The sequence below is a fragment of the Leptonychotes weddellii genome, chromosome 4, assembly GCF_054177405.1.
Source record: "Leptonychotes weddellii isolate Sample4059 chromosome 4, ASM5417740v2, whole genome shotgun sequence".
NCBI classification, from domain to species: Eukaryota; Metazoa; Chordata; class Mammalia; order Carnivora; family Phocidae; genus Leptonychotes; species Leptonychotes weddellii.
In genome coordinates this window covers 72,682,402-72,696,591 of record NC_138372.1, presented here as the reverse complement: position 1 = coordinate 72,696,591, position 14,190 = coordinate 72,682,402, and the positions used below count along the sequence as shown (strand labels likewise).

At 43.6% G+C, this 14,190-nt stretch overlaps 1 protein-coding gene across 3 annotated transcripts in view; it reads left to right on the top strand.

Moving 5' to 3' along the window:
- ABCA4 (ATP binding cassette subfamily A member 4) overlaps positions 1-14,190 on the top strand; it is a 128,670-nt gene that overhangs the window by 27,377 nt on the left and 87,103 nt on the right. For all 3 annotated transcript variants that reach the window (XM_081818824.1, XM_081818825.1, XM_081818826.1), the window contains 5 exons: positions 6,480-6,569; positions 9,055-9,295; positions 10,299-10,438; positions 11,090-11,206; positions 11,890-12,087. In XM_081818824.1, the coding sequence (XP_081674950.1) occupies positions 6,480-6,569; positions 9,055-9,295; positions 10,299-10,438; positions 11,090-11,206; positions 11,890-12,087 (786 nt within the window). The remainder of the gene's footprint in view (positions 1-6,479; positions 6,570-9,054; positions 9,296-10,298; positions 10,439-11,089; positions 11,207-11,889; positions 12,088-14,190) is intronic.

The window sequence follows — 14,190 nt, the reverse complement described above, 5'->3', positions numbered from 1 at the left end:
TTGAACCAGAGGCTACCTATTGACCCTTGTGTTAGGGAGATCCTCAGCTTAGAAATAATACTGTTTTCTAGATGGTCTTCTTGAATCAGAGAAAGTAAAACACAAAAATTTCAAGTCACAAAACATTCTTCTGTGTGCTGACAGAGTGGCACCTGTTTGATTAATCTATTGGGTCTAAAGCATCAGCAAATATTGCTCAAACAAGATTTTCTTAGTAGCTAATATGCTTTATTCTGCCCTAAGGAAAAAATATTACATAGTCCCATAGGACAGACATATTTCTTGTCCCTTGAGAACCCAAACGGAGACCTAGTATAGTCAGAATCTTCTTGACTGCCAGCTACAGTCTTCTGTCCATTTCTTTGAGTATAGTTCAAGGCCCAGGGATTCCCCCCATCCCCAAAGACCAACCATAGCTGATGGGAAATGATAGAGACATACCCTTTCCATAGTCCTATTTATATATCCAGTCTTTCTTCGGAGGCCTAATCAGACCTTGAAATTGGGTTGACAGTGCTGAGCCCAGTTGTGACGTGGAAGGGTTACTTGTTATTTGGGACATCAAGAGAATTTGTTGGCATAGGAAGTACTGGTATGTGTGTGTGTGGTGTGAGAGAGAGAGAGAAATGATACTTGCCATTTTCGTCTATGACCTTTATTTCCAGAAATGTTTTTACATTTCCATTCAAATAAACTTACAGTCTCTTCCGGTTCTTTTGGCAGGAGCAATCCATGTGAATTTGAATAGATAATGGGGGAGGGAACCAAAGGAAGAGGAGAGCCCTGGGAAAGTTATTTCATAATTTATGGCAACATCAGTCAGATAGTTGGTGGCCAGATATATATGGAAGGCTCCCTAGGGGGGCCAGGCACTGTTCTGAGATATAAGTGGTAACAGAGATGTGAATCCAAGACCCTCATCATTTACTATCGCCACTGGAAAGAGCCAGGGAAAGAATTGCAACTCTGGTACCAAGCACATAGCTAGAGCTCAGTAAACATTTGAATAACGAATATCATTAAATTATTAAGATCAAAAAAGAAAATGTTAACTAGACCCAAAAATGCATCTCAAGCTGTTGTTTCTCCTATTCTCTCTCCCCCAGATTCCTGGTCTTGTTCTTATCTGGCTCTCTCTAGTCACTCTCTCTTCACATTCCTCTCTCCACCTGGAATTCCTGGCTCTCCCCTTCCATCCACAAACACTGCCCTCACCCTCAGGATCATCACCTTTTCTTCTCTCAAACATCAGCTCAAGTGTTACCTTCCCCTTCCCCGGGTGGAACTGACCACTCCCTTCCTATAAGTCACCATCATATCTGTAGAGACATACCTCATGAAACCTAAAACCTCAATAGGCTCTGTCTTTTTGCTACTAGATTTTAGTTAATTTACTCATTAATTAATATAAAATATTTATTGAGCATCTACTGTGTACCGTGCCCTGAAGATACTAAAAAAAATAAAAATAAAGCCTATTTTTATGCTTACTGAGTTTACAGTATAGTGGAGAGACAGTTACATTAAAAATAATAGCAAACCAATATAAAAGTGATAAATGGATGCACTGAGAATTCTAGTAGCAGCTAGGAGGAGCACCTAACTCATGGGGAAGGAAGGCCGGAGGATCATGGAGTGAGGGAAGAAAGGCTTTCTTGAGAAGCTGAGGTGGTTTCAGATGAGTTGACTCTGGCCACTAGGGGTGATGGTGAGGATGAAGTGGAATGGGGTGAGTTGGCCATTTTATTTATTTGGCTCTAAAGTAATGGGTGTAGTTGCTTTGCAGAGGCCTACAAGAATGTTTGAGACCTGAAAATAAAAAAAAATCATGGCTCTGAAATACAAAGAAAATCTTTAAAACCAAAATCAATAAGCATTACATTGAATGTTTAAGGAAGGTAATATTATTCAACTTTATTGTTAAATTTCGTGTTCATAAAATTTGAAATTCAAAAAACTAGTTTATAGTTCAGGTTTTCCCACTTTGCAAACATTCCTAAGTATTTTCAATGATTGCTGAGAAATCAGATCATTCATTAAATGAGTTACTCAAAGCCAAATAATTTCAAAAGCAAAATTAGGAGCCCTTAAAAATGCATAGAAATCTATCTATATTGATATGTGGATATAGATACATATAGATATGACAGAGACACAGGTGCTTTTCAGTGTGTTGAATTTGATGCAGGATGGAGTTTTAAGACCAGAATGTGCCAGAACCTATGGAAGTAAAGGAAAGGTGATAGAGAGAAGACACCCACTTAGGCAAAATACAGCCACAGATCATCTCCAGCCCACAGCCATGTGAGGAAAACAGACAACAAACTCACAAAGAAGGGGAAGTAATTAAAAGCAAGTGGAGCTGTTGACTAACTCATGTCCAGTCTCTTTGGACACATGAATGTGACAGTTCTTTATTTCCCATGCACTGGGTTTTTAGCCCCTCTTAGGTCCCTTCCCATTATGTAGGACCTGGTGATTTTTTCTCTTCATAGCTCTTAGGACTCCAGTCCTGATTCCAGCTTCCTCCAGTTTTCCAGATACCCCTTGGCTACCCTCTTTGCAAAGAGGGGGCTCATCCTGCCCCACACTCAGACCCAGTACTAGTTCCTAGGTCTCCCGGCTAGGGATTTTGACAATGGGATGGGGATGGGGAAGAATCAGTGATGACTTTCAGGCTTTTAGCTTTGGTGACAGGGGAGAAGGTGGTGCCACCAGCTGAAGATGTGTGTACAGGAGCAGAAAGTGGTTTGGGAAAGGTGATGTGATCAGTTTAGGATGAGTTGGATCTGGGCAAAGTTCCAGCAGATGGCTGAGGGTTAGAGGTACAGATTTAGAAGTCACCAACAAAAAGGTAGCAGATTAAATGATAAAGAGAATGAGACTATCCAGGGAGAGTATGCGGAGTGAGAGGAGCAAGGCCACGGAGCCCCTTAGGAACCTCAGCACTGAAGGAGAAGGTGGAAGCAGAGGAGCTCATGGGAAAAGCAGAGAAGGATCAGAGCAAACCAGACAAGAGCAGTGTCACAGACATCGAGGGATGAAAAGGACATGATCAAAAGTGTTGAGAGAAGCAGAGAGGTCTGAAAAGACAAGAACCAAAAGTATCCATTAGACTTAAAAACTAGGAGGAAACTAGGGATTTAACTAGAATGTTAAAGTGTCTTTGTTGGGTGGTAAGGTTGGAAGACAGGAGTGTTGGAGAGAAATTGAAGTCACTGCACATGGACTGCTCTTTCAAGAAGTGTGGGAATAAAGGTTGGAGGAAGGCAGTTAGACTGTAGCTACAGGGGAATAAAGCATCAGAAGTAGTTCTTTCTTTCACATGGGAGGATCTGGAGCACATATATGTGATAATAGTGAAGGGAAAGCTGAAGATACATCAGTGAGATTCTTGAAGGTAAACTTCATAAAAGGAGGATTTTGTTTTGATCATTGCTATATCCCCCAGCCAGTGGCGCACAGTGGACAGTCTACGTATTTGTCAAATGTGTAATTATGTTATTTAGAAACTACAATTGGCTGCAACAGAATGCTGAAAAACAGTGGCTTTCATATTCCTCCCAAAGCAGAGTCCTATGGTGGGTCATTCAGGAGTGGTGTGGAGGCTCCACAAATTTTCTCAAGAACGCAGGCTCCTCTTCTTTTCCATCACTCATCCTTAGCATGTGCTTGTCATCTGGTGATCCTAAGATGTCTCTCTACCTCCCCCAGCACATCAATGTTCCAGGCAGGCCAGGGTCCTCCTTTAATAGGTCTTCCCCAAAATCCCCACTGTGTGACTTCTCCTGGTATCTTATTGGTCAAGATTTTGTCACATGACCATCCCAGGTACAGTGGAGGCTGGGAAATGTAGTTTTTTAGCCAGGCATTATCACCATTAGCAAAATTAGATATATATATTAGGAAATGTAGAAAGAAGTCCAGCCTGATGGAAGAGAAGCAAGAGAGAAGGTTAGAGGGGGAGCCATGTGTGTCCAGCGCTGGTATTGACCTTCTCTTCTGGAGGCAGTAGGGAGCCATGTAAGATCTTTGAGCAGGAGAGATGACATGGTTAGATTGATCTGTTAGGTAACTCAGGCTACAGTGTGAGGAGTGCATTGGAATGGAGGAATCTAGAGACAAGGGGCCAGCAAGAATGCTATTCTGATGAAAATGTTCTGGGAGAGAGGCAAGGAGAGTGTGAGCAAGGCAGTCCTAGTGAGGAAGAGAAAAAAGAGAGGAGAGAGTATTTATTTAGTATTCATTCATTCAGCTATTTATTTATTGTTGCATGCAAAAAGCCTTTTTTTTATTTTTAAATCTTTCTGTTACAAAAATAAGTATAAAAGAGAGAATAACGTAATGAACTCCCATGAATCCATCACACAGCTTCAGCTGTTTTCAACATTTGGCCATTATTGTTTAATCTACTCCTCACTTTTTTTCCCTGATATCTTTTAAAGCAAATCACAGACAACATATTCTTTCACCCTTACATACTTCCCTATGTATCTCTAACACATGGAAACTTACTTGTTTTAACAAAACCACAATTCTACCATCACACCCAACAAAATTAACAATAATTCCTTAATATTATCTAATACCCAATCATGTTCACTTTCCTCTGATTGTTACAGCGGATTTGTTCAGATCAAAATAAAGTCCAAACATGGCATTTTATTGGTGTATCTCTTAGATCTCCTTTCATCTCTAATAGATCTTATTGGAGTAGTCAGGAGGTGAATCACAGGAGTTGGTGATAACTTGCCACTGGCACACATTTTTACCTGCTGGCTTCCTCCCTACCTACTGTTCTCAGCCCCACCCTCTCATGGAATTAAAGCAGGAATTAAAGTTCTTTGCCCAGCGTTCCCTGAAACTATTTTCAAGGAGTTTGAAAAGAAGTCCTGGCAAGACCAATGTCTAGGCCCAGTGTAAAGGTTAAGGAGAGAAGATGCTTCTCAGTGGTGTAGCTGCAAGGGTGGTTTTGCTGCTACTTCTTCTGGTAAATTGTTCTCCTGTCTGCTTTGAAGCCCTCATAACAAAGCCTTTCGTTTTACAGTTAGGAAATGAACCAGAAATGCTGATGTTCCGTGAGTGTTCCTGTATTCATTCTTCAGTATCAGGGCCAGAGGGACTGTGAGCGCCCCTGCCCCTAGAGCAGCGAGAAGGGAGGGCAGGACCACTGCTAGAAATGGGAGGTGGGGCTGCTCAAAACCTGACTCCACCTGCTTCTCAGCTGGGCTGCAGCTGGGTCAGGCCACCCATCATTTAGGAGAACCACCCTGGCAAATAAAAAGCTGAGGCTTGTGGCTTGTGGTCCACAGATCCTTGAGTCAGAATTACACATCTATCTTGTGAAAAATGCAGAGCCCCTGCAGACATGCTCAAGATGCCCACTTGAGTTTGAAAACCACCATCTTAAAACTTAGAATTCATTCCTAAAAGACACAGGATCAGTGAGTCAATCAGTTTTGAAACTATCAAGAATGAAGTAATTCATTCAGGACTTGAACTTGGTTTCCGGAAAACAAGTTGTTCAATTGGGCTCAGGTTTGCAGCCAGCAAACTTGTGGGCTTCCACGTTGCCTGTGTGGGTGGAAAGTGCTTGAATAGTTTTGTGTTGTCTCATGGGCCTGGGGTCACCAGAACACTGCTGTCAACTGGGTAATCTGCAAGAAAACTTCTCTTCAAATTTGCCAGCAGCAGCTTTGAAAGAAAGATGATATAACTAGCCAAAGCTTCCATATAAGAAAGTAGTGTTGAACAGAGGAAGAGCCACAACCTACCTGAAAAGCCTCAAAGGGAGCAGAGATGTGAACAGTGAGGAAGTGAACAGTGAAGAGCGTGTCCGCAGAGCCCAAGGTGCTCAGATGGGCACCTCAGCACACAGCCTTCCTTTACAGTCCAGCAGCTATGTTGGTTTCCTTCCTCCAGGAGGCTTGTTTGGTGTTGCTAAAGCAGCAATCAGAATCACTTTGGCATATTTAATGTCACTGTGAAACTATTTGTGATTGACTAGCTCAGCAGGAGCTGAGCCTGGAATCAGACTTGGAATAAGAGCCTTTGATTTTCTCAATTAGATAAAACAAGTTTGTTTGTTTTTTAAGATTTTATTTATTTATTTGACAGAGAGAGAGAGACAGCGAGAGAGGGAACATAAGCAGGGGGAGAGGGAGAGGCAGGCCCCCAGCCGAGCAGGGAGCCGGATGCGGGGCTCGATGTGGGGCTCGATGCGGGGCTCGATCCCAGGACCCTGGGATCATGACCTGAGCTGAAGGCAGACACTTAACGACTGAGCCCCTCAGGTGCCCCAAAACAAGTTTGTTTTTTAAAGTAATCTAGCAGAAGAGGTCCTGTGATCAGGAAAAAAAGGGAGGGAATGTTTTTCAAGCATACAGGAGATCAGATAGCACCCATGTGTACATGTATAACTTATACATGTATGTATATACACACATATATATTTTATATTTTTTTCCTATCAATTACAGCTTCCCACACTCCTAGACCGCAGTTCTCAAGGTATCAATCTGAGATCCTGGGGAAGAATATTTTCTGATATGTCACCAAGAATTCAAGAGGTAAGCAGCCTACTGATACTAATGATAATGTTATTATATCTTTCCACCATTTTACCACACTTACCATATCAAACAATTTAATTGTAACTCAGACCTGTTCAAGGAGAAATACATTTGAACTTTCTATTTAGCAGTTACAAAGCGCCTGTTCAGTTCCTAAATTATCTGTGCTTCTAGGTTGGAGGCAAAAGATAGGGAACCATCTTTCTGATTTCACACCTAGGAAGAAATGCTACCATGTCTTGTGTGGCAGGTTATCAGTGGACTTACATTGAATCTAAGTCCTTCCAGTATTGATGTGGTCCATCCTATTATGCTCTTACAATCCACCTAAATCTGTACTGCTAATAGCAATAGCATATACTTACAAAGTGCTTACAGACATTATTTTAAAGTGTCTTAAATATATTGACTATTCCAACACCAAAAAAAAAAAAAAATTGACATTTTTGTGTTGTTTTGTGAAAGATGTGCATGTTTCTGTTAACATCTGGTTGGACAAGCCTTTACCTGTATAGAAATTGATTCTCCACTCAATAGATGAGAGGTGTTGGGGGCATAATGATGAAGAGACAGGTATGGTCACTACCCTACTGAAACATACAATCTAATGGGGAAGAGCAGTGTGAAATAAACAATTACCTTCGAGTGTGATGTGTATTATGAAAGGGAGGCAAAAGGTGAAGCATAATTTTCCCCTCCAATATTCTCAGCTGACTTGGCTTAGCCAACCTGGAAAATTGCATTGTGGATTTGTGTTCATAAAACTAAGTTCAACCTGGGGCAGAGTGTGAGTGCTGCTGTGCAGCGAAAGTTAGAGAAGGGCCCATTGTACTGATGGCCACCTGCTCTAGTGGGAGTCTCTTTAACATTCTTTTCTTCATGAGCATTTAAAAAATTCTTATCAGTATAATGGGGCTGAAAATGATAGAGAATGTGAAAAAAAAGTCCCCAAATCATATCAACACTCCTCAGTCTGTGTGGGAGTTCCAGAAAGTTTCTTGCCTGTCTAGATAGCAAGTGTAAGCGTTGTGAACTAGGTTGTAGCAGATGGCTCCGTTTATATTAACTGATACTAGACCATTTGACCCCAGAACAGCCCCTTCATCTCCAAGTGCTTTGCTTAAATGAGCAACATAATAATGATAATAACCCCTTACAAGACTGTCATGAGACTTACTGTTGTCGAAGCAATTTGAGATTCCAAGTTTATTATTGAAGACTAGACTGTGATTATAGGCATGACTCACAGTGTGGATCCTCCACAGTGCTTGAGTTTCAGAGGGCAAGTGTTGGCATGTGGACAAAGACAGGGATGACACGTAAACATCACTTATTGAAGTAGGGGAACTCTTTTCAGTCTCACCTGACCGAATCCTAAGGCTTTTTTAAATTCCTGAGTGCCTTTGAAAATTAATAATAAGTGTGTTTGCGGAATAAAAGCAACACTGTTTTTATTTTGCATATTCCCCTAAAGCAAAGCCAGATGACATATGGGTGCTGAGACCCTGGCAACTCTGGCAACCTGCAACTTAGTTCTCAGCATTACAGATCTACCTTCAAAGGATGAGTCCAGCAAGGGACATGGGAACTCATATGGAGAGGAGAAGACCACCAGCCTCTTCTTAGTTTGGTGCAGAATTTAAAGTGTTCTTCCAGGGGCGCCTGGGTGGCTCAGTCGGTTAAGCACCTGCTTTCGGCTCAGGTCAAGATCCCAGGGTCCTGGGTTTGAACCCTACCTCGGGGAGCCTGCTTCTCCCTCTCCTCCCTGCTGCTGCTCTCTCTTGCTATCTGTCTCTCTCTCCAATAAATAAATAAGATCTTTTTTAAAAAATAAAAATAAATAAAGTGTTCTTCTAAGAATGAAGACTTCATCTGTCCTATATTTGCTTGGGTCTTAACATACACAGACACACACACACATACATAGAAACTACAAACCACACATTTCAGGGAGATGGAAGAACTCACATTTGGTAAAATTAAGCTAATAAGAAGATAATTTTCCAAATATAAGAAACTAAATTCTAAATTACTTGGCCAAAGAAATTTGCTGTGATCTTGCTTTTCTAGGACAGAGCCATTCCTCCATCATTTTATTTCCCCTTTTTTCCCCAGTATTCCCATCCTGATAACAGAACCCAAGAACTGGCTTACAAAGAAATACTCCCTCCATTTGTCCAAGGACACATTCCCAAGGAATTCAGATAAAGAGGCCTAGAAGGAAGAAGTGATATTAAAATACTTTGAGATTCACTCTTTGTTTATCCTTAAGACTCGTTCTAGTTTCCTTTTAGGCTCTGAGTAGATGCATAGGTTTTTATTTCACAGTTGGATTAAGAATTGCTGAGAATATGCATGTTTTCTTTTAAATGTGGAAGTCAAAGCTTATGTGGAGGTCTCCCCATACTTTGGAGCTCTGGAATCAACAGTGATTATGATTCTAACTGCCTTAAAATAACCTGAAGCCTTTGCCTTGCCCTAGTTCATCCATCGACCGAGTGTTCAAGACTTGCTGTGGGTGGCCAGGCCTCTCATGCAGACTGGCGGTCCAGAGACCTTCACACAGCTGATGAGCATCCTGTCTGATCTCTTGTGTGGCTACCCAGAGGGAGGAGGCTCTCGAGTGTTCTCCTTCAACTGGTATGAAGACAATAACTATAAGGCCTTCCTAGGGATTGACTCCACAAGGAAGGATCCTATCTATTCTTATGACAAAAGAACAAGTAAGTTTTCTGAGTCATGTATATAAAATGGCGTCTCATGTTGGTGAAGCTGATGGTTTCACACTTCCAGGGAAACCCAGTCCTGGGGTTAAGTCGGTCTTGTTGAGGGGCCTTGGGCAGAGAGGCTTCTGCTCCCAGAAAGTCCATTTCCCCTTGTAGGAAATGGGCAGTGCTCCTAAAGAATTCTGGATATGAGCCACGGAAAGAACTGAGACCCACTTGGAAAGGGAACAGAGAGGACATTTCCCACTGATCTGATTGAACTAGGGTTAAGTTCTAGAGGAAGGGAAGAAAGATAAATGAGGAGACAATCCAGAGTTGCAAGCAAATCTCAGGTCAGAAGGGCCCTGGCAAGTAAACACGGCTGCGGGATGTTTTTACAAACACAGTGCAGTGAAAATCTGTGTGTGCAGTGCTGAGTTACATTCCAAATGGCAAGTCCCTGGCAAGCCATCTTTCCCACCTTTTATTATTTTGGGAGGGGGAGGCTTCTGTGGGGTAAAGGAAGGTGGGGTGGGGAAGAAATGCAACTGGGTGAACTTTGAGTTAAAAACTGAAAAGAGGCAGCAAGGCACGCACCAAAATTAGTTGGGCCCTAAGATAGCCCACATGACAAAGAAATTAAGTAGCTATGTGAAGGGAAATTATGGAGGCTAAAGCAGAGATTCCAAGGGGAGGCCTTGTTTGGCCTCTTGTCCCTTTCATGTGAGAATGGCAGTAATCCCAGGCAGGCTTCAGAGCCTCCTTCTAAAGCAGAATAAACCACAGGGCAAGCCCCATTCTTTGTTTCTCTGATGAGGCCCTTATTGAGATGCACTGTGGCATTTTGTTACTTACTAATGATGAGCTTGTTATTGGTGGGGTACAGCCTATTAATGTAGGTTATTTGTCAAATCCTCCAGCATCGAGTTGAATGAGACCTGTGATTTGAACACACTAATGACTATGTTTAGCTCTGAGCAACGGGGAGTTTCTATAAAATCTGCCCCTTCTTTCCTGGCAGCGACCTTTTGTAATGCACTGATCCAGAGCCTGGAGTCAAACCCTCTCACCAAAATAGCCTGGAGGGCAGCAAAGCCTTTGCTGATGGGAAAAATCCTCTTTACTCCAGATTCTCCGGCAACACGCAAAATACTGCAGAATGTAAGGTCCCAGCTGGTCTTGTCCATTTTACCTTGGACCTCCCAGAAGAATGAGAGTGAGCGAGCGAGAGAGAGAGAGAGAGCACTAGCTCAGGAGCACGGGCCTGCTTGAACTCTCGTAGTCTCCTGGTAGTGAGCCTTATGTTTATTTTTTGCTTAGAGGAGTCTAGGGTTCCTCCCCCATCCACAGTCATCATTGGAATGCTTTGTGCCCTTGTCCCTGCCTGGGCCCTCCCTTCTCTACAAAACCTACGATGAGGTTTTCTTCCCCAGCACCAGAATTTTTTCCCTAATGGAAGGGCTCACAGTTCTCTGAATCCTGGCTCCCCGGAAGAGACAAAGGCAGGAAGGGAGAAGAGCATTTCCTTACAGGGAGTCCAGATCTAGTTTTAATGAGGCTCTGGGACAATGACATCGTCAGTATTACATGTGTCTCTGAGATATTAAGAAACTAGATTCTGGCAGTGTGGATGCTAGGAAACAGCAGATTGTTCTGGGAAATATCAGTAGACTGGGAAGTAAAGACACTTCCTTGAAAAGCCTTTCCTAAACACTGCGGGTTTATGACAGGAGCAGGGAAGGTACAATCAAAAGTTCTCTCTCACATTTTTCCTCCCTGTTCTTGTCTCTATCTGTCTCTGTCTGGTTTTAGGCCAACTCAACTTTTGAAGAGCTGGAGCGCCTTAGGAAGTTGGTCAAAGCCTGGGAAGAAGTAGGCCCCCAGATCTGGTACTTCTTTGACAAGAGCACACGGATGGCCACAATCAGAGTACGGATGGCAGGGGGAGGGGGAGAGAAGGGCCAAGAAAATTCCATAAATTTCCTTTTCTCAGTAAAGGGTTGATCTGCTGGAGTTGGATCAAAATATAATAAGCAGGGGCCAAAGGCACTAGTTCTGAGAGCTGTCCCCAAGTGGAGTCACTGACTTTGGGTGGGAAGTGTTTCTTGAATTCTGGGAGAAATTAAAAATTGATCAATGGCTTCCTGAAGTTTCTTGCTTTTTTGAATTCACTTGAGGGCCTCAGATTCAAAGGGACATCTCCCCAAGCGGCCAGCTCTGTAACTGCAAAGGTGGTTGAGTATGTCTGTCTGCTGTCATTTCCAGCTTTGCAAAGCCAGGAGATCAGAGTCTTATATAGCAGGGATAATTAAAAGAGAACAACAACAAAAAAAAAACGTTAAAAAAAAAAAAAAAAGAAAGCTTCCTATATTACCATTTTCCCTGTCCTTCTTTCCCAACCCCCAACATTCACATTTTCCTTCTATAGAGACCTGTGTATTCAGGGGAAATGGGATATAGATAGGCATGCCTTATCATGGAAAAAAACCCACTAGATTTTTAGGGAGGCTTAATGTGTATCCCTTTTCATTAAAAATTGGAAATGGCCTGAAAACAAGACCAGAGATCCTGTGGAATTTCTAAATACTGTGACCGTATTGCTTCCTCCCAAGGACACCCTGGAGAACCCAACAGTGAAAGCCTTTTTGAACAGTCATCTTGGTGAGGAAGGTATCACTGCAGAAGCCGTGCTGAACTTCCTGGATAGGGGTCCTCAAGAGAGCCAGGCCAATGACGTGGCCAACTTCAACTGGAGGGATGTATTTAACATCACGGATCGCACCCTGCGCCTAGCTAGCAAATACCTGGAGGTGAGGCATCTCCTTTTCCCCACTGATGAACCAGGAATTCTCACAGCTCCCAAACAGAAGTGGATCCTGTTCCCTAATAGCTTATCCACACGTAAAACAGTTCCCTTTTCCCATGTCCGCCCTCCTCATGGCTCCCTGACTCCTCCTGGGCTGCTCCTCCTCCCTTGTAGCCTGTGAAGTAGTTTTGTCTGTCCTCCGCCCTCACTAGTGTGCCATAGATTCGATCATCATTGGCCAGAAACTGCAAGTTCTCAGGTCCCACTGTTTGCTAGAAACTCTCACCCCACAGCTTCTACAGGCGTATCATGCTCAATGTAGCTCAAAATAGATTTGTGTTCTCCTCCCCCACAGAACCTGTCTTCCTGAGGCATTTCCTACCCTGATCCCCAAATTATCAAGCCAGAGATTTGGGGGTCATCCTTGGTTACCTTTCTTCCTCACCTTCCACACAACAGCTGTTATTTATTGAGGGTTTCTTTGTGCCAAGGACTGTGCTCAGTGCTTTCCTACACAGTAACTCATTTCATCCTTGCCAGAGCTCCTCCATTAAGTGGTACGCTATTATCATTCTTATTTTAACATGCAGAAGCTGAGGCTTAAAGAGGTTAAATAAGATCCCATTCCATAGCTGTTATGTGTAGCAGATCACATCCAGATCTGGGTGTGCCTGAATTCAGAGCCTGCCCTTCTGACCCCTCTGCTGCCTCTTTCATGTCCGGTCACTGAGGACAGTTGTGCACCAGTTCCAACACATGATGGTTTTTCCCACACCACCAAGAGCTTCTTCGACACCAGCTGGGTGTCCTGCAGTTCAACTCAATGCTGATGCTACCTGGAGATAACGTCAGGTCCCCTAGGTTAAGGACTCAGTCCCATGACACTGGTGCCCACCCCCAGTTCAGACACCACCCCCACTTCTGCCCACAGGTTTAGATGGCAGGTTCCCATGACCCCTTCTTGGATTCAATTAATTTGCTAGAGTGCCTCACAGGACTCAGAAACATTTTATGCATTAGATCACTGGTTTATTTTGAAAGGATATAACTCAGGAGCAGCCAAATGGAAGAGATATATAGGGCAAGGGATGAGAAAAGGGTGTGGAGCTTCTGTGTCCTGTCTGGACACACCACTCTCCCCAAATCTCCACATGTTCACCAACCTGGAAGCTCTCCAAACCCCATCCTTCTGAGTTTTCATGAAGGCTTCATTACTTAGGCATGGCTGATTAAACCACGGCCATCAGTGATTGAACTCAGCTTCCAGCCCACTCCCCACCCCTCCCCTCCAACCCTATAATCATATGGTTGGCCCCTCTGGCAACCAGTCCTCATCCTTAGGTGAGGTCCAAAAGTCACCTCATGAACATAACAAAACACACCTTAACGGTGTTCATCACTTAGGAAATTCTAAGGGTTTTAGGAGCTCTACCAGAAACAGACAAAGACCAAATCCATGTGTCTTACTATAAATCATAGTATCACACTGAGCTTTGTCTATCTCCTAGATATGTGTCAACTCCACCTCTTGCTTTTCAGGCTCTCTGAGTTCTGGAAGCGTTGTCATCTCTGCCAGCCTGTTCCAGTGGCTTCCTCTCTGGGCTCCAGGGTCCCATCTCTGTTGGCTCAGGCCTCTCTCCCAACTGCCACCAGAGCTGCATTTCAAACATGCATCTGCTGTCATCACTCTCATGCTTAAAATCTCACTGAGTTGGTCCCCAGGGAACACAAGTGCCTTCCACACCTGCCGCAGCCCGCCTGCCCAGCCGACGCTCACTCGCACATCTGCTGCCCTGCCCCACCGGCCCTCTTGCCACCCTCAGACATACCCTGACTGCTCATGACTTTTCCCTTTGCAAATGCTGCCACTGATTACAGCTTCTTTGCTTAAACAAAAAAGAGAATTCATTGGTTGACCTAACCTGGAAGTTCCGGGGATCTAAGGACTGAATGCTGCCATGAGACCCTTGTGCCTTTCCATCTCATGGTTGTGCTTGCTTCTGCCCGGCTTCAATCTCAGCAAGGCCCTCTCCATTTGGTGGTGTATCAGCTGCTCACAGCCCTTGGTGGTCAGATTTACCCCCAGAAAGTCTGCAGAAAGAGGGAG